Consider the following 22,201-nt stretch of genomic DNA (forward strand, 5'->3'; position numbering starts at 1 on the left):
AAGCCTCATTTTAAAATAATGTCTTACATTCCCTTATTAAAACAAAAGCCAGCAATTCTATACAATGCTCTTCCTTCTTGCACATACCCAATATATTTATTATTTTCTTCACACAATTTTCATCCATCATCATCATCATCATTTATTTATATAGCGCCAACATATTCCGTAGCGCTTTGTCCTACAATTCCTCAAAGTTGTTTCCCGTTCTTTCAATCCCCTTTTCTGAAGCAACATCAAATAAAATCAGGACTGAAATTGCAGAGGTGCCAATGTTTTAAAGAAACATTTGTCTAAAGAATTATTGTGCCCTGTCCTTTTTAAGTACCACAACACCCCTGAAAACAGTGTGCAGGACACAGAGGAAGTGTAGTTTACCTTTTGCTCACAAACAGCCATTTTGTGGGCTGAACCAATATCAAAGAAAATGCAGCCTAACAATGATGTCACCAAGGCATTAGCACGGTGGCTAAGTGGTTAGCACTTCTGCCTCTCAGCGCTGTGGTCATGAGTTCAATTCTTGACCATGGCCTTATCTGTGAGGAGTTTGTATGTTTTCCACGTGTTTGCGTGGGTTTCCGCCGGGTGCTCCGGTTTCCTCCCACACTCCAAAAACATACTAGTAGGTCGATTAGCTACTATCAAAAATTTACCCTAGTCTCTGTCTCTCTCTGTGTGTTTTTTAGGAAATTCAGACTGTAAGCTCCAATGGGGCAAGGACAGATGTGAGTTCTCTGCACTGCGGAATCAGTGGCGCTATATAAATAAATAGTGATGATGATGAAGTACGTAATGTGTACCTCAGGTATAGGATGCATTCTCAGGACAATTAGTTCTAAAAGTGGCTGCCTCCCCTGCACACGGTTTTCTTTCAAATGCACCACTGTATACATTTAGAAGGGAATACAGAAATACAGAAACATTTGTATATGTTGTGAGATATATGTGATAGATTACAAAATCTTAGGCCACATTTCTAAAACAAACAAACCCACATTTTTTTATATATATATATATATATATATATATATATATATATATATATATATATATAATAAAATTGTTTTTGCATGAGTGTGTTAGAAAATGAGAGGTATGACTGATCATTACGATATCGATTTTTTACCATATTACACTAAAGAAGAGTCTGTGTCAACTATGACTATACTTGTCAAAATCCTTTTTGAATGTTCGCATGTAGCCAAACAATCTTGTTAGGAGAATTATCAAAAGTCTTCAGAACACAGAAACTGAGTCACAGACCACCATAGAGGAGAGGCTCAGAGGGTAGGTAGAGTTGTCTTGGTGTAATCAACATTGGCTACTATATTTTCTTAAAAATTGTTAGAGGGTAACCACTGTTTCCCTGGCTAGGAGCAGAGGTGCAGCATATTTGTGTCATGGTAAGAAAGGCTTAGCTCTTTAATTATTCCGAACAGGCAAACCTTTGCATCTAATGGGACTACTCACTTCATCAGATCATGAAGATTATAAATGGAGGCAGATTCCTAAATTCATTCAACTGCAGCGCATTCCAACAGTAGATGATCAAATGTTGCTTCTTAGCTAATATTTAGGCACACTGAGCCGCACATCTGCGTTAAAAACAAGTAAGCTGGATAGGAGTCATATGACCTATGTACAAAATACAATTTTTCTAATTGCTTCAAAAAGGAAAGCCTGCTAAGGAAACAGAACATCTTCCCAGTAGGAATCCTCAATATGACAAATATCACCTCCTATTTGTTCAAAGAACTTAACACCCAGGTTCCATGTTCCCATCCATTTCCAAGCAGCCACATCAGGTAGCAATAACTCAAGGATGTTACCTCACAGGGAGTAAACAAAGTCTAGGCATTATTCAAAGTAAAGATTTGGCCAATTTCATTATTCAGAACGCTTGATACGCAAAAGGTGTATTTTAAAGAAAGAAAGAAAATGTATCTTTCCCCTACCATTCAGCTGGAACCAATGAGTGATTAAGCTCAACTGTATGGCTATATAATACTTTGTGAAGGATAGACCTCATCTAGTTACATTTCGTAAAATGGCCATTTTACATCTGACCTGTCAACCATTTCACAAAACTTACTGAAGGTTTTGTCAAGTGTTTACGTTGCCTCAATTTAAGTTAGGCATCTATTCTCATGGTTTTGTTATCCACAACACCAGTGATGGAATGTGTGGCACCAGCACTAGGACCTAGAGACTTCACAGCATCGATGATTGCTTAACATAAATACAGTATTAGATGTAACAGAAGTGTATGGAAAGAAAGTGACAGCCCGGGACCCAGGAAGGAGGTGATTGAAGCGGGTCCATAGCCTGTTGCCATGAGGGCCAATTTATTACTTTATTATTGCAACCATTTAAGAATGAGCTGGAGCGTAAATAGTTTTGATTTTACAATATAGAGATGGCATACAGCTTACTGTACAACAATGGATGAGGGTCGCGCTGCTATAAATCAAAATAATATGGAATAAATGAAAAACACAACTTACTGTAACAACTACTGCACCACCACGGAATAACACCTTATTCCACACTTAATAGGCACGGATGTAAAACCCAAGGGCTGGGACATTCTGGTTACTTATGCCCACATCCAAGAGCTAGCCAGGGCAAAGGAAGATTGTAAGTGAGGGGCATTACCTAACAATGCACCCTACAATGCACCCCCCCCCCCCCCCCCCCACACACACAGTGACAGGGGGTTACAGTTAATTAGGGCCTTGTTAGTAAAATTTATTTGCTTTCTATATGGTTCGACTGGGCGAGAGGGGGTACTGAGGCACAGCACAAGTAGCACAAAAACAGTAGTTTGAGGTATAGACACATTTGGCCTGAATTCCACCAGACAAATTCTCTCTCTCACACAAGACAGAACCTCCCCGCCACTTCATCCCTACTCCCTTTACAATTCCTCCCCCTGTTCCACCTCGACTTTTACACATGCTTTTGAGGTGATTATACCCCGTTATTTAACTCTGTTGCTTTTACCGTATGAATTTTAAAAGTAACTCCATTGTCATAAGATTGTTTATGGTATGTGTGTGTATGTATACACAACTCGTTTTGGCAATCTTTAATAAAGAAAAATGGAATTCAAAAAAATCTCAGCCGTAAAGGGGAAGTGTCAGGATATTGCATAGGCAGGAGCAAAAAATATCTAAAAACTGTTCATTGAAATATTTTCCACATTCCATATTTGGCCGCTAAATATTGCACATTTTTATAGAGGAATGTGACATGTTCCTAGTCCTACACCACACAGCAGAATGTCTAAGAATCATTATTTACACTATGCAAATGTGAATTTACAAATACAATGAGGAATGCCGATCCTCAAGTGGAACTAGAAGACTGTGCTGCAGCAACTTTGCACAACATCCTGTTCTGCCATGAAACTCATATTCTGATAAATCTTGCTCATCTTAACTACTGGACCATATAAGGTGTACCTGCCATCACAAGAGACGATGAGAAGGGAGGGCGAACATAGAAAACTAAGACAAGGCATATCAGGAGTACAGTTCAATTCTTTACTTTCCCACTGGATCCAATCTAAGAAATTGCCATCTAATATGTAATGTACAATATTGGGGGATTTTTTTTCCTTATAAAATCCAGCAGTAATGATTTCTTCATATATTATTCAGTTCGCTGACATTCCAGCTAAAAATTTTTACTAGCAAAATTCAAAAAGTATCAATATATGAATTAAAGGACTTTAAAGATGCTATTTTAGGTAGAGCATAATAGTTCAGAACTGTGACTGATACATTAGTAAACACAGACACTCTTCTATGAAACATATACAGTATTGTAAACCACTACCTCATCCCCATTATATTGCTATAAAGCACATAACCTTATAATGAAATATGAATATAACAATAACAATCTAAATGATATGTCTGGTGATGTACTTAACCTTTGCAGGTAAACCTCTATTTGCTATACAGCTGGGGATTGGGAGAATAGCTTAGATGGCTAGTAATAGTATATAGTTTCAGCATACATTGCTGCACTAATGTCTAGCTATACTAAGGTAAAATTAGGGGAGACAGTATAGCAAATAATCAATTAGTTAACGTCTGGAAAGAGCCATTCTTTATAGGTATATGTATACGACAGCACACGGATATATAATAGTGCCAGAATGGAAAACACATTTAAAGTGGAAATGAGAGGGTATTACACTCTCCTGCATAGATTGAACAGCCTGCACTGAGAACAATTTGTATACCCCTGCTAATAAGTCCTGTAAACGCTCAGCATAAAACATATTTTAACCTAAAACTGAAAACTTTAAAGATTACAAGATGGACTCAGACTGGATACATGTATACCAACAGTAGTAACAGCAACACAGGCCATCATAAACAAACATAATACTCTCGGGCAGGACGCTTGTTTTGTTTTTCACAGTAATGGCTATAATAGAGCACCTTAAATCACAATGTATAGGATATATATTTTTCATAACAGCATTAACAAGCAACAAGAGATAGCCTCTTTAGTATTAAAATGTACAGGGTATCAACACCAAAACAGATAATAGTACAAATAATATGAAATTAAAACGAAATAAGTAAACATTCACGTATCTGTACGCTAACTGTCCGGCGCTGCAGAATTTATTGGACCTTATAAATAAACGATGATGACAAAACAAAGGATTTCATGATCTCATTAAATGAGATTGGATTGATCAATCAACCGATAAGTCATTCTGAAAGATCCTCTAATGATAAAACTGCTTGTACAAATAAGGTGGAATAACGGAAATTATATGCTGTGTCCAACCATGCAAAAAGGATATAATTAAGAATTACTTACTTATATATATCCTCAATGTCTCCAACACATATAGCCAAAGGTTTAGTCCCATTGCGTCCTTTGATGTTGTAAATGTTGCTAATGGACTGAGAGTTCTGTGCCAGGCATGCAATGCCATAGATGGTGTCTGTAGGTAAACCAACCACTCCATTTTGTTGTAGAATACCAGCAGAAGTATTCAGGATTTCTTTCCAACCTGCAGTAGAAAAACAGAGAAGAATGCTGTTGAGATGCTCATCATCAATAAAAACAGACATAAATCAAAACACACAGATACAAAGTAATCAATGGTGATGATTCCATCCTGAAGGTAAAAAGGATAACTACACCCAAAAATTGCATGTCCCCTTGCCACACTGCACCCAATATACAGTGTGTTAGAAACAAAGCAAATGTTGATACCCCCTCCCCAGGATCGTCCTACTCACGTGAATGGGAAGTTCACAGAAGGAGGAGACTGACACCTGTTCTGGGTCTGGAGTGGGTCCATTACAGCCTTTCATTAATGCAGTAAATGGAAGGTCAGCCAAACATAAAAAGTGTTAAAATTGTGACATGCTATTATCTACACACACCAAAAGCTGGTATAATTCTTTAATATTTAAAATAAAGTGATTATTTTTTATATCTGTATGTAGTCATCATTGTGTACTACCTCAGTAGCTATTGTGTGCACCCATAAATCAATATTGATTATTGGGATTCTAGCAAAGCCTATTTATATTTTTATTACATGCCATTAAATCTTATTTTCCAAAGCCATTGGGGGATAAATACATTAATTTAACTTCCATCCAGCAGAGGGAACACTTTGCTATCCACATAATTTCACATGGTAAGTGGTGGCACAGCAAGGAGAAAAAAATGGCAAAGATACAGTCTAAAAAAGGCAACTGAAAAAAATAGCCAACTTAGTCCAATGGCCAGGTGGGATTGCTGGTCAGAGTCCCTACTTGTCTGTGCAAGAAAGGATTGAACAATTAGCAAAATAATCCTTTCATCTTCATCACCTTTCTGTAGATATGAATCACCTAATATGCACTTCCAAAGCTGCATTATGACAACCTCCTGCCAGACTGCAGCTATGAAAATAAAACCAATAACTGATATATGAAGGTGAATAATGAAAATATGAGGACCTAAAGCCTTGGCAGTCCAAAAGACAAGGAGACTGAGGCTCCAGAATTAACCATCTGGACTCAAAGAAATAAATTTGATGTACCGGTAACTTTATTCTTCAACAAACCACACACCAGTAAATAGACAGTTGCTAATTCCAAAGAAATAAAGGTTGCAGGAATGAAAAAAAAACCAACAAAAAAAAACAAAAGAAGTGTCACTGTCCTTGTAACACTAAATGGGTTTTCCAATCATCCACCTAAAATACACTTTCAATTAGTGTATGTATTACCTTCTACCAAATTTGTGTTCTTACATAACAGAACATGGTTAATCATAGTATTCTAAAATTTCATAAATCTAAACTCAGTTGACCAACAACCCATAACAGATTTTACTTCATTATTTTTTTTTACATAAAATAAGCTGTGTCATGTGTGAAAAAGCAAGTACACCTCTATTGCTTCCATATCAATAAAGAAGGTAAATTGTATCTGATGTCAATTAAGGGTAGGTCATTATTTCATCGAGAAGTGCTACCCACCACTATATAAAAGAACCACATTTGGCAGTTCAGTGTGAAGAATTCAGATTTGTGTTATCAAACCAAACTGAAAAGACATATACAATGATCTCAGAGAAACAATGGTTTATGATCATTCTGAAAATGAATAAGTCTATAGTGACAAAGATTATTTAAAAGTGATGAACAATAAAGGCAGTTGCTAATCTTCTCAGGAGTGGGCATTTCAGCAACTTTAACCAATCAGACCTTATGATGAACTGAGGAATTGCAAATCGCACAAAAGCTACATCCAACAGGTAAAAGTTCAGGAGTCTACCATCAGAAAGAGCAGATCAAGTATGGCTTTCTTAAAAGAGGAACCAGAAGACGACCTCTTCTCTCAAAAAAACAAATACAGTACCCCGCTTAGGTTTAAAAAGTTTTACCTGAATGAAAAACAAGACTTATGGTATAACATCTTTAGAACAGATGGCATAAAAGTGGTTGTCTGGTCTTATTGCACAATACCTCATTTAGTGAAAACCAAACATTTTATCACCAAAAGAACCTCATACAAACAGTAAAGCATAGTGGTGGATGGGTAATGATTTGAGGTTGGTTTTGCAGCCACACGACATGAACACCTGACAATCATTACATTCAGGATAGTATTCTACAGGAAAATATGAGACCATCTGTCGGCAACTGGAATTGGATAATGCAACTGGACAATGATCCTAAGAACACCAGCAAATCTACAAATAACTGGCAGAAAAAGAAAAGAATCAAGGTTTTGGAATGGCCAATTTAAACTCCAGACTGCGACCCTATTCATATGCGGTGGCAGGACCTTAAGGCTTTTTACCCAACTGGAGTGTGTTTTGTGTTAAAAGCCACTGAAAACACACAAGTGTATTTGACATCCGGTTGTTAAATGGAGTTTTACTTATGATCAGGAAGTCACTGAATGTTTCCTAGGCTTTCCCAATGCAATAATTTCTTGTAAATACCTAGACCTAGGCAAAATCAAATGTTAATGGAACAGGCAGTGTTTGGAAAAACGCAATGGTGCTACAACGCTCCAGAATAGCACTAACATAGCGAATATGTATGGAGTCGATGGAAACAATTAGTTTCTATTTTCAGTCGCTGTTTTTAGTAAAAAAAACAAAAAAACAAAAAAAAAACCTCTTGTGCAATCCACGAAACTGACACCAGTGGGTAAGCGGCCTGACAGCTGTGCAAATGGGGTTGCCCTCAAACATCAATGAACTGAAGCAGTGTGTAAAAAGTGGGTCAAAAAATCCTTAATTGGACTTAAGAGGTGGGAGGACCCCTACATAAAGACAATGCTCTTGTAAAACACAGCCCCATAATTGGACAGGTCACTGCCTCCTATAAAATCATCTCAACCTTGTCCTGAAATAGGACAAACATTAATTCATTATTACAGATCAGTAGCGATAACGCACTGTATTTATAAGCCAGTATTTAAATCACTTGTGTGGCATTAATCAAATTCTGTTCCTATTTAAGCACTGAAATGTGACTTCACTATCTACAGGGTTTTTTTTGTAGTTCAACCACACTGTACTAATTTTTAGAGAGACTTTGCAGCTATCTTATTACATCACTGTGTAAAATACACCCATTTTGATATTCATGCTATGGAGGACATGGTGTCCGCATAATTCCCCTCCGCAGCCATTTTAAAGTGGGGAGCAAATAAGGTTTGTGTAGGCCCCATAGAACAGAAGCAAGGAAAACATGGAGAGAAAAAAAAAACCCACTTTCAGTGTGCATTGCCTGGGCTCCATTAAAGAAGCAGTAGGTACACAAAATGTATGGAGCAAATGGGGATGCTGATTTAAGAGTTCCCCAGGCAGGCAGATAGGTGCTGCTCATATTAACTTTACCATATTGGAAAGGCGAGACCTTAATCTCCAAGGTCACTTTATTGGCAGATAAAGCGTCCCACTGCCCCTGGTGCAAGGGAGCACATGAGCCTTCTCCTGTAGGGCGGAATCTGACACTGGCAGGAAGCGCTGTGACCAGGTACGTCCGGCACTCTTCCCGCTCCGCACTTTAGTTAGCTACTATACTTCATCACCTCACACACCCGGTACGAAGGCTGTTCCCTCCCATCCAAAATCCTCACCCTTCACATCCTTGTCCGGGCCGTTCCTACACCCCCTAGATCCGGCCGGCAGTCTCATTACTCTACAAGCCATATCTCCGACCGGGGTCTGGGCGATCCCGGCTACTGCACACTGGAGACGGACAACCAGCCTCATCTGACTCGGCTATCCCGACAACCACGTGTGAGACACAACACTTCCGGGGTCAGCTGCGTTCTCTGGCGGTGACGTCACTGCATAGCAAGAGGGACGTAACGTGGTAACATAAGTCACGTCACCATCTGACTGATACGTATCAATGGCTCTAGCGTTTAGAGTGGAGACTGAAACCCATTTAATGTACTGATTGGAATACTACATTGTTTTGAGTAATATGAACGTAAATTCATAGTACAGAAAGTCTTTAACACACAGCTTGATTTGTTAGACAACATGTGGATTGCACATAGTTGTCCCTAATTTCCAGGGACAGTAACAAGTACCCTGATTCATTAAGGATCTTAAATGAAGAGAAATCTTATTTCAGTCTCCTGGACAAAACCATGTTACAAATCAAGGGGTGCAAATGAGTGTTCTGTTTTGCACATAAGTTAAATACTGACTGTTTTTTCATGTAGCACACAAATATCAACTTTAAATTTCAGTGTACAAATAAGCGATCAAGTATTTGTGTGCTACACGAAAAAACAGACAGTATTTAACTTATGTGCAATACAAAATACTAATTTGCACCCCTTAAATTGTAACATGGTCCAGGAGACTGAAATGAGAATTTTCTCAAGTTAAGATCCTTAATGAATCAGGCCCAAGATTCGAAGATTTGTCGCTATTTTTTCCCAAAGCAAATGTTCATATTTTTCTGTAGAGTGATTATGTAATACAATTATTTTTCTGACTGTTAGATAGGAATTTTACAGTATACAGGGTGGGGCATAAAGAGCTCCAATATTTCGAGGGGGCACTGGTTGAGCTGTAGTGGGGGGGGGGTAAAGAGGTGGGGTAGCTTTAATTTGGTAGGTTAGGCTCTGCCATTTTTAGTACCCATCATGAATTGGACCAGTGAAAATCGGGGCTTTGTTGTTCAAGCGTATTATGAGAACAACTGTTCTGTGATAACGCAGAGAGCGTTTCGTACACGCTTCACGCTAGGTCAAAATGCATCTGTATCAGATCGGAAAACGATTTTGCTATGGATTTCTAATCTTTGGGCAACTGGATCCACACTGAAAAGAAAATCAGCTGGCAGACCTAGGACTGTTAGAACGCCAGAAGATGTGGAAGCAGTGAAAGCATCCATTCAGCAATCACCAAGGTGTTCTGCTCATAAGCATGTCATAGCACTGGGGATATCAAGTCGGAGTCTGAGGAGAATTTTATATGCCGATTTAAAATTACATCCTTACAAACATCAAACATTGTCATCGATCTCTTGAGGATTTGAAGGAAAGGATAAAACAGGAAATCAAAGCCATTCTACCTGATAGGACCCGAAGAGTGATGGGGAAATTCCGGGAACATCTTCAGCAATGTATTGCCAACGATGGCCGTCATTTGTCTGATATGATATTTAAAACCCATTAAAACAAAACTTTTTTTTATGGTCTTTTCAGAAATAAATACAATGTTTTCCTAAATAGTTTTGTTCATTTGTTATACCCTTTCAAAATGTGGGGGATCTTTATGCCCCACCCTGAATTATTATTCTCTATGCTTCAAGATTAATAGATTGATAGTAGTGCTTCAAAGTCCAACAAGACATAGTTTTATATTGTTTTTTCAGGACAGAAGGGCCTTTTTTTTTATAGAATTTATTAGATTTGTATCTTATGAACATTATAAAGAGGAAAACATATATAAAATGTAAAAATACTCTTTTCCATGACTCTTTCCATATTTAGTTTCATACAATTACACTGAAGCATATTCAAGTACAATATTGTGAATTATATAGGGAGGTATGAACACATCTCATGAGAGAACTAAATTGGTATGTGCACAAACATGAATATATAAAGTCCCCCCAAATAATTCAGAGGGGCGACTGTGGTTAACGGGGGATATGTAAACGGGCAGATCACTGCTAGACAATAAAGTGTATTTTTGCAATTTTAAATCACTTTATTCACTTTATCACTTCAATATTTCACTGTTTTAACCTTAGAGATTTTTTTTATGAGTAATGTAAATAAAAGTGTAATTTTAACATAGAAATGGGCTGCATGTAAAACAGAATAATATGTATATATGAAGACTGTCTGTGCACCACAATTAAAACAAGCTTCTTTTTCTTTCTTCAATTGTTGTTAACTTGTGCTGGTTTGGTAGCACCTCTATTTGGTCCACACCTGGTAACCAAATGACCAAATAAATTAAAAATTGCACAATGTAGTACAAATACCAATATTGTAGTAAAGAGTAACAGTCTCTCAAATTACACTAATATGACAATAATGCTTCTAAAATACTGATTTAAAATAGCAATCAAGGTCTGGTATAAATGGTATTCATTTAAGGAAGGTTTGGAGACAGGCTCATGGTAACAGTCCAAAAAGTAGAAACAGTTGTGCACAGTGGCACTACTGAGACAGGTCCACACTGAGGGAAAAAATGCTGAACTGTGAGTATGTCATCTAGTATGTAACTGTTGGAGAGCTACATGTGAGTAGCATGCTGTAGTAGGAGGATATGTAATCTGTGCCAGAAATTACTGTAATCCACAAGCCGAAGTACCGATGGAGATGCAGATCCAAGGGTCAGGAGCCAGAAGTCACCGTAATGCAGTGCCATGGATCAGAAGCATAGAACCAACTGGAGCAGAAGGTACAGGACCACGAAGCTAGCATAATCATCATATTTATTTATATAGTGCCACAGAATCCACAGCTGCACACCAACAAACAATACAAAGTAAACAGAAAAAAATACAGATAAGGGACAAGAGAAACAAAAGTATCAGTAAATATCAATATAAGAGACTATAGAGAAAGCAACTTCATAAGAAGACTACTAGAAAACTAGAACAAAGGAGACAGTACAAAGAGGATGAGGAGATAGGTGATAGAGAGGGCCAAACTTGTGAGAGTTAATATTAAGAGGAATAGGGTAGTAAACAGAGATTATAGATGAGGAGTGAAAGGGGCAGGTAGAGCGTGACTAGGGAAATGCTTTGGGATGGGGCTAGGTAGGAAATTGTGAAATAGTGAGCCTTGTGGCAGCATTTGAAAGATTTGAGGTTGGGAGCATGTCTGATTGGGCAAGGCATAGAGTTCCAAATGTGAGGAACAGCATGACCAGCCCTGAAGGCAGGAGTGTGAGGCGGTGATAGGTAATGAGGAGAAGTGAATGTCATTGACAGAATGTAGTAGGCGAGTAGGGAAATATTATGTAGGAAGGGGGAGGCATTAAATAGGGATTTATAAGTGAGGGTAAGCAACTTGAATTGTATTCTGGAGGGAACCTACTTCAGAGAGACCCCCAGTAGGAGTAGGGAATAGGCACATCTCCAACAGTGACTGATCCGCTGATCAACCCCAAATGTCAAGAGAGCAAACAAGATGAACCATAACATTGTGGCAACATGCATATGAACATACCAAGCTGGAAAAAGCATGAAATGGATCATACGAAAACCCTAACAGTAGCACCCTTCCCCTTGAGTAGGGGTTCAGGGACCCCTTATGAGGTTTACCTGGGAAAAGCTGATGGAACCTAGCGTTTAACCTGAATGCATAGAGATCTCAAGCAGGAACCCAAGACCTTTCTTCAGGCCCATAGCCCTCCCAAAGGTACTGGAGTTAGTTTCGAACCTTCTTGTAGTCAAGGTTTTTATCTATTGTATATTCAGGAGATGGAACTTTGGAAAATTAACTTCGTTTGAAATGTCTGGACCTAAACCTAGTTTTCAGAAGAGCGGCTTCCAGCTCTTCAGGACCTCAGCGCTACTCCACTCTGCAGATCTCGGTCCTCCCATGTACCCCTGAATCCTCTAACCTGTTACCTGGACTCCAGTATTGTCCTGCAGACTGTTGCATCTACTACAAGATCCTGCTCCAGGGCTTCCAAGGTGATCAGGACCTCAGCGCTACACCACTTTGCAGAACCCAGCACTCCTGTGCACACCTCTACCACTTACCTAGATCCCAGTATACACCTGCAGACCATTGCACCTCTCTCCGATCCTGCTCCTGGGCTTGTCAGCTCTTTGCGGACCACTGCACCTCTGTGCATCCCAGATCTCCTATACTACTTACCTAGTCATCCTCACTCCTCTCTCTTGCTGCCAAAACTACCTTATCTCTGGCCTTAGCTCCAGGGATCTCCACCCGGTCTTGCTTGTCACCCACTAGAGGGCCGCAACCTAAGATTTGGGAGCTGCAAAGTCCATGTGCTATTGTGGGGATCCCTGGCAAAAATCTCCCTGTCCGTTAGACTCTGCACCTCTTTGTGGGTAGTGCCTAGACAAGCAGACATCGAGGTACCACCTGACTCTGAACTTGTGACACTATGGAAATAATTCTGAATTCTTAAGTTTCTGGGTAGAGCTAATTGCAATGTAACTGGATTAATTTGTTTGATAATATTGTACGGACCATTGCAGATGGGTCCTAACATAGTAGACCTTTGCCGAATGTGAACATTCTTAGTGGACAACCAGACATAATCTCCAATACGAAACTTAAAGTATCTATGATGCCGACCAAAGAGTCTCTTGGCTCAAAATGCAGCTTGTGACAGAGCTCTGTAAACATTCTTCTTAACAAATTTCAGAGTTTTGGTAGTAGCGAAAGCTTGAACAGGAGTGGATAATGAATGAGCTTTAAGATATAAGCCGTAATTGCAATAAAAGAGGAGATTCCAGAGGCAGAATGTGAAGAGTTGTTACAGGCAAATTATGTCCATGGTGTATGTTTAGCCCAATCATCTTGCAAGTGTGAGGTATAGCATCTCAAATTCTGCACCAGAGTTTAATTTTCTTTTTCTGTCTGACCGTTAGTTTATGGGTTGTATGCTGATGAGAAGCTGAGGTTGATACAAAGTAGATTACATAAGGCTTTCCAGATAAAAGCTTTAAATTGTACTCGTCTATCTGAAACAATATTTTCAGGAATACCATGTAACTATAAGATATGTCGGGTGAACAAAGAAGCCAACATCTCTGTCATAGGAAGTTGAGAGAGTTGTATGAAATGCTGAATCTATCACCTCCCCAATAATAGAGAAGCATTTGGAGACTGGCAACTCTCCAATATAGTCCAAGGATACGTGTGGCCAACGGCATTTAGGAACAGGCCATGGATTCAATAAACGATAAAGAGTGGTTAGAGGAACTTTATTGCAGGAACAAATTTCACTCCAGGAAGTAATTTGGAAAGGTCTTTACTCATCTTCCTAATACCGGGATGCCCAGAAAGTTTATGATTGTGAGGTTCAGACAACACCTGTGAGAGTAAAATTTTGGTGCTGTCTTATTTTGTTCTGGAGACAGAGCTGCAATAATCATTCAACACAGAAGAATAGGTGTGTCATCAGAAATATTATCATTTCTAGAGAGAGCACCAGGTTAATGTTTCTCTGAACCCAAACTATAGAAATAAATTAAAGAAAAGAGCTCATCATGCTTGCCTGGGTGTTAGCCTCTTGGTGCATCCAATAAGTTTCATATTTTTATAGTTGGTAAGAATAGTTACTGTATTTTGCACCTTCTAACTTTATTTTTTTTTCCTGCACTATGAAACAGAATACTATGCTGATATTTTTTTGGGGGTGTAGTAATGTATACCTTTGTTAAGCACCTAAAAATTTGGAATATCTAATGTTGATTTAACCTTTTTAATTCTGTTCCAAAAGCTTGCATTTTTACTGTATTTTTAAACGCAAGGCAGATAAAAGTAATTTGGTTTGGATATTTGGATTCGGAAGGAAAAGTTACCTTAGTGGTCCAAATTTCATGGTGATTCCTTAATAAACACCAGTGATACTTCAAATAAGCTGGAATAAATAAGCCGCAATTAGTAAATAGTTTAATACATTGAAAAAACAGTATTTCGGAAACTAATGGTTAGGCAGTCGAGATATTTGGCAGAAATAGGTTTTTTGGACATCCTCTCGTAAAATCGTAAAAATCTGAGATGGGTGGAGGACATTTCATTTTTTGCGTGATCTGGTGTGGAATGACCCATTTTAGACCGTGGAATCCAATTTTTCCCCATTTTTTCAATCCTTCTGGGATTAGACTGGAACCTTTCTGGTTGCTCCCAATCTTTCTTAATAAGATCTTTAATAACTTTACAAACAAAGAACACTCTGCGTGTCTGCTGGCTCTACTTAAAGAAAGCATCCTGTACTATTGCTGTGGTAGGCGTATCCTGAATACTCATAGCTTTATTACCTGTTCGTACTCTAGACCGGTTGCAGCAAAAGTCCAGGGCAAGAACAGCAGCCTGAAGGCAAATATTAAGAAATGAGTAGAGAGCCACATAAAAAGCCTCAGAAGAGCTGATTACAGATAATAGTAAAAAAAAACATAATAGCACCACTGGGTGCTCTGGTTTTCTCCCACAGTCCAAAAACATACTGGTAGGTTAATTGACTGCTGACAAAAATGGACCCTAGTATGTATGTGTTTCTGTGGAAAATATGGTATATTATAATCTCCAACTGTTCAGGGGTTTATGTGAATGATTCAATATTCCCATTACAGTTTGATGGTACTTTATTAATGACTAGTAATAAATACTTTTGGCCAGACTTCTAACTTCCATCTCTCTTATAGAACCTTATTTCTCTGCTGTTCATGTCAAAAATATAGAATAAATGATTATGTTCTATTTTCTTCTTTCATCCGCTATACTATAGATATGACTATCTTTAACTAATGCCACAGACTTGAATTGGCAGATTCATTAGAGAAGCAACAGGATGTTAGATGTGATATTTATCCGATTAGACATGCTTATAGAGAATAAAGAATAGTCCACCCTTTGAGGATTCAAATCATTCCTGATTTATATCAGAAAAAGTTACCCTTGGAAAAGTAAACATTCACCCATCACTGACCACAGAGTCACTATGTCATCATACTCGCTGGTATTAAAAAATACATTTTTCACTGGTTAATGGTGTGCGAATAGAACCCACTGTATTTATTGACCCCCCCTACCCACTGGTGTTTGTATTCTATTTAAGGTGCATTACGTATGTGTTACATTCTTTTGAACACATCAAACCCATTTACTTAGGTTTTTCTCCAGTAAACATATTAGGGAAGCCTGCAGTGACCTAGAAAAAATACTGGTGACAAACGAGATGAACTATTTTGCCTCAGGTCGAATACTTCTTTGAAGTCAATGCAAGTGATCACAGGTAATGGATCACAATCAAGGTATTAGGCCATGGTCTGTCGGCAATCTGAGTATTGGATCATGATCTCATGGCGCTTAGTGATTAGCATTGCTGCCTCACAGCACTTAGGACATGAATTCTATTCAAACAATAGCTCCATCTGTGTGGCGTATGTATGGTACCACAAGGTGCGCTGGTTTCCACCCACAGCCCAAAAATATACTGTAGGTTAATGTTAGTGTGTGTGTCTGCGTGTAGAGTATTTAGACTGTAATCTCCACTGGGGCAGGAAGCGATATAAATGATTAAACATTCTCTGTAAATTGGTGCGCAATATGTTGGTGCTATATAAATGTTAAAAAATAAATGGACCACACAAATTTGCATCCGTGTATCCTTCTGAACACTTTCCAGACTAGGGCATTTTCTACCTTTGTAATAATATGACCACAACTCATAATTTAAACACTTTCTATCCGGGTCAGACAGGGCTTACTTTTGGTAGAATGCTGAATAATAACTTTTCTTTTCAAAATTATTATACAGATTAAAACTAGGGGGGAAAAAACCCAAACATTTTCAGGATTCTTCCCATAGTTACTTAACTAATGGAATCCCACAAAGTTAGCCAAAAAATGACTAGTTCTCCTGACTACCACCCACACACACACATACTTTATGTATAATATAGGGCCAAAAATCAAAATACGTGTTTATTTTTATTACTTTAAAAACAAAAAAAAGCAGGGAGCCTGTCCAGTTTTCCACAACTGCCAGCATTGCTAGAAGCAATAAAATCTGGATCGGACACATATGCAACTATTACATCCACTTTAACTGCCATGCAGTGCTAACAGATCTATTTTAGAGATCTGTTTCGGATCCCCCCTGCACTTCATTGGGCTCATCTTCATTCAGGGAAAGCCCTTATGATGTCCCCATTCCTTATATCAATGGTAAAGCTAGCTGTGCATAGTGATGGGGTGACAAAAGTAACAGTTCCTGCCACCCGATTCATTGTCGTGAAATAATATTGAAAAGCCTGGCTGCGTAACCTTGACAAAGCGTTTAAGCTGCTGGGAGTTTACCTATGTGGGAACTGCTGATGTTATAGCATTGTGGAGTATGTCCTTATTCAAATAAATTAATTAAAGGCATTCCCTAGCTCTAGACCTTTCCCTAAGTTATAACCCCCAGATAGCTGCCAGGTGGAGATATCTTTTCTAATACTTCTGTAATTACCTTGAATACAGCAACAGACCCCCAAAATCACCATTGGTGTTAACATTGCAGGTACATTTTTAATCTTGCCACAGTTTGGGGGGAATTCAATGAGCCGCGATGTGTCTCCTGAACAGCCTGTAGAGACTCATTGCCTCAATCTTTTTACTCAAATCACCAATCATTTTCCCTTGTGTCCCATAAAGATGTGAGAAGAAAATGAGCGAAGATTCTGTACCGTATTGGCCGGCGATGTGCGCAGCCAGACCTCGCCCTTAATTGAATTCCCCCTTCATTGAGTCCAATCAGATTACTTCTGCCCGGCAGATATGAAGCAACTTCTGTGATTGAAAGTGTACACGTGCTGCTGACTCCAACTGTTATTTTTGTGGATCCGCAGCTGTCTTACTTAAAGTAATAGTAGGACTCTCAATGAGGCCCCCCCCCCCCCCAACCTATTTAAAACAGATTATGGAAACCTATTGAAGGGTATCCTAGTAAAATAAAAGTGGAAGAATCAGAAAATTTCTTAAAAATGTCTGATGGAATGACTAACATTTTAAACCATATTCAATTAAAAAATCTTGAGGATGAAAAAAACAATTTGGTTTTAGTCCTTATAAAAGTTTTTGTTTTGCGGAAAAAAACCAAAACAATATATTAACGTAGACCTCTCATCACACAATATATATGTATATTTAAGTAAGAAATACCAAACTTTAGCACCTGACACTGTCTATTGTAGGGTTACCATGTTGTTTAATACAAAAAAATAGCACGCTGTGTTGCACTGCAAGATGTTTGACAGTGTCTTTTATGCCATGCCTTTAAACATGCCACTTTTTTTTTTAATATAATAACAGTCTATGATGACATGTTAAATTGGGAAAGGGACGAGTCTATAAAACATTTAGCTTCACACAGACAACTCTGAACTCTGCCTCTTAATCAAAATCACCTGACCCATTTTCCTATCACAATATCCCTCTTTTTTTCATCTGCTGCTAAGCTCCATTTGGTTCTAAACCATATCTTCCTCTTAAATTCCTTACAGTAATAGCTGTATACTGTGTACATTGTTACATTAGCAGTTTGCATTTTATCTAAATTTGTACCTGTGGGTGTACTGAAGCAAGTGTGGAGTTCCTCTACATGTAAAACAGATACATATTCCTGTTGAAAATTTTATATTGGAAAGAGGCTATTAATGTAAGGATTGGGTCCCAAAATATTAGTCTCTAAGATCTACAGTTAGCAAAGCTATTGTGTATTATCCACTAATGTTTCAGTTACTAACCATGTTTAGTCTTATTTTGTACACGTCCTGCATTCCGTGTTTATTAAATTTTGACAAAAATAGCTTTTATTTGTAGACAACAGTAATTATAAAACTGAACAATGGTTTACAAAACCAGAATAATGGATCACAAAACTGATTCACAAACATAATAGAAGTCCTGACAGAAAAAGGTTAGTCACGCCTCTTGTTGAAAAATATGCCCTTAACTAATAGTGCACCCACATGCGCATGTTTTTCTGACAAATTAAAATGACAATACTGAAGTATCAAAAACACAGGGAATGAAATTTAACATCTTTATATGCTGCCCCCTAAATACTGCTGCCAGTCATGTGCCTAGTTTGCCTATACGATTTATACCTCCCTGAATAAACCCAAGCCCAAGGACTGTCTTCATCATTGCTCCCATACTTTGCTTGAAGCACTATTCATTTGTGGTCACTGACTAATAAATGTCTCCAAGCACCAACATCCTCTGCATAATCTCTTCATAAATATGAATATTCAAAATTGCTTTAATCCAGCTAAATTAACTTTTTTTAAATTTATCGTAAGGACTATTATTGAAATCCAATGTGATTGTATTCAATATTAACTCTATGTAATGCTGGTTATTTTTTTTTAGCGGAATCCAGAGCTTACCCAGACAACACAATTGACAACCTGTGGGATGCGATCAGAACACAATTACTTGCGGTTACGCAATGCTGGATGTCAATGTTTCTTATACAAGTAAGAAAGCCAGAGTTTTCCCCCAGAGCGTAAGGATTCTGGATGATGCCTAAGTGCAGAGTTTATCTTACATCAGGTGAGTGGATATTGTATACCACTGTGAACTGATGGCATATACTGTATACCCTTTGTATATTGCCTAGTGAACAGATATATTTGTTGTTATCCACGTATAGAAAGATTTTTGAGAAATGGTTCTACAATATTACTTTGTTGCTTTTGTTACTGATAAGGACTAACTCTAGCGAGCATATATATAACATTTTGTTTTGTATGTCACTGATAAAAAAATAAATAAAAATATATATATAATATCTATTTCTGGAGGACGTACAGTAGTATTATTGTAGGAGAAAAGTAAATCATTAAACCATTGAAGCAGATAGAGAACAATGAACAGAATATGTAACCGCTACGGGAACTACAATATAAAAATATTTTCTTAGGGACTGTGATTACCATCTAGAATATTATTGATGCAATTCTGGATGCCAAGTCTAATATTTGTGTTATTCTACATATCTGGCAGAGGTACAGAATAGGCTGCTGTGGAATATTTATAACTAGTGCTAGCGCATTATTTTGTTCTTTATATTCTTAAAAATAAAACCTGCCTAGGAGAAGTCCTAGAAGAGCTATCACAATCCCCTGGTGCCCTAATGGAACAAAACACAAATTGCTTGAAAGCAGACTTCAATCCTAGACCTAATCTGAGCTCAAGCCATAATCCAAGCCAATTCATAGCTTCATGTATATTGGATGGACAGTGAAGGTCGTCACAGCTCTTGAAACAGCCTCTCAGGATATATATATATATATATATATATATATATATATATATATATATATATATATATATATATATATATATATATATATATATATCCTCATTTGTGTATTATTCAATATTCACAAACATTAAAAAATGTTGCTGTTCAGATAATTCATGTATTCTCAATATCCTTATTGTTTAATATTTACTCCTTTAGCTGTATATTTCTAAAATGGCAATTGTAAACATAAAACCACATTCACGCAACATGCTATAGTTTTATGTCACACACTTATTCTGCAATGTGGAGGCCACAGATGATATCAATTCAAATACCATCTCCAAAGAAGGACCGGAGCAGCTCCTTGTTGCACTCTTTCTGCACACCTGCATTATGGATAGAAGCCGACGACATGGTGAGGGGGCATCTACGGCACAGAGTTAGGCTGTGGCCTAAAAACAGTGGGATACCTGTTACTAACAAATAGATCACTATTGACATCACGATGTGTTTGGCCTTTAAACAATATTCAATGTCAATATCTGTGCAGTCCAGAGTCACTTCCTTAACGTCAAAACATGATGGATAGCACTTTTTTTGTGATAAATCACTAAACATATTAGTCAGTCATTATGGTTCCATTCAGAGAAACACTTAAAATTGGAACTTTGTTTTGTGTTATGGTGACAAATATTTACAATGTCAAGTCAAGAGTAAAATGTTACCCAAAGTATTGATTTCCATCTTTAGACTTTTATTATTTAGTGTTTTATTGTTCTTTTTTGCTTTATTACATCATACTTTATGAAAACTTTTGTCACTAACTAGAGCTTTTTTTTGTCCACGCACACAGTGATTTGCAGTTCATTATGTCTAAAAGGACCTACTTGGCATCAAACTTTCTGCATGTTTGGGCACCTTTACCATACTCAAGGCGAGATGATAAAATAACAGAACAAATAATGCAACAGGATTCTTCGGGGCATATTCAAATGTTTGTTTTTCGCGCCGCGGAAAAACTATTACCGTTAATAATATTACAGCTTCCTGAGCTGCGAGCTGAAATCCAGCGAGAAAATTACTGTATTAATGGTTTTTCCGTGCACGATTACCGTAATAAAGGTAATCGTGCGCGGACCTCGAGATTCTCGGCGTTTCCGCCGAGAATTGAATATGCCCTAACATGTTAAATTTAAAGGTTACAATTGTTATGCCATGTACAGTGGTGTGGGAGGAGTTGTCACTTTTTAAGTCAATAATATTTATATGATGGCTTTTCTTTAGCGAATGTAACTTGGCCTATGTAACTATTGTTTCTCTAGCACTTTTCAATGATTCCACTTTAGCAAATGTGTCCCTTAATTTTGCCTAAACCTAGTGTTGGGGGATTACTACATTAAATCCTAGATCTTACCTCTGAAGTTCATTCCCCACTATGTGCTAAGTCCCCCACGCAAACACGAGGAGAACATACAAACAACATAGATAAGGCCCAGGTTGGGAATCAAAGTCATAACTCCAGCGCTGTGAGGTAGAGCTGCTAACCACTGATTCACCGTGTTGTTGTATTATAATACCTGGCAACAATTTTGCATTCCTTTAAAGAGATAATGGATAAAGCACTTTCCAACCCATTAAGTTTATTCAAATCCATTGGAAGTCCATCTTTATAATATCAAAAACATGACTGACAGTCTTGATTAAACACAGTGAAGGCACTAAACAGTGCCAGACTTTCTCAGCACCTCACTTCTATTTATCTGTTATTGCATCACATGTGAGTAAATTCAACTACATTTGATATTATGGATACAAATAAAATTGTTGCTTTTAAGTGTGGGAACCATTTTCCCTTGAAAGGAATGTACAAAAAGATGTTTGTTGGGACTTTAGAAGCACAAAACACACACACAACTATCATGTAATAGTATGGGAATATATCCTGCCCCTTTGGTGAGGTAACTTATCTTCTACTTGGCATAACCATCACCTGTTGTATTTTGTCACCATCAAGAGTGACTATGATATTTTGCACGTTGAATTTAAGCTATTTGTAGCAACAATTTAACAAAAATAAGAATTGCTGTTATCACAATGGTAATAAAAAAAACATTGCCAGATCTTGATGGTGGCACCACAAACTGCTGCTATGGGCAGGTCCAGCACTGTCCAGACATGACCGATGAGAAGCAAAAGTATAGGCATTCAGGGACAAGACCATGGGAAG

General features: G+C 37.9%; 1 protein-coding gene across 1 annotated transcript in view; it reads right to left on the bottom strand.

The window, feature by feature from the left end:
• YRDC (yrdC N6-threonylcarbamoyltransferase domain containing) overlaps positions 1 to 8,825 on the bottom strand; it is a 12,913-nt gene extending 4,088 nt beyond the window's left edge. The window contains exons 1-2 of the mRNA XM_075195398.1: positions 8,628 to 8,825; positions 4,846 to 5,041 (exon numbers count right to left, since the gene is read on the bottom strand). Coding sequence (XP_075051499.1) covers positions 4,846 to 5,041; positions 8,628 to 8,763 — 332 coding nt within the window. The 5' untranslated portion in view covers positions 8,764 to 8,825. The remainder of the gene's footprint in view (positions 1 to 4,845; positions 5,042 to 8,627) is intronic.
• Positions 8,826 to 22,201: the final 13,376 nt, after the last annotated feature.

This window comes from Mixophyes fleayi, chromosome 2, assembly GCF_038048845.1.
Source record: "Mixophyes fleayi isolate aMixFle1 chromosome 2, aMixFle1.hap1, whole genome shotgun sequence".
NCBI lineage: Eukaryota > Metazoa > Chordata > Amphibia > Anura > Limnodynastidae > Mixophyes > Mixophyes fleayi.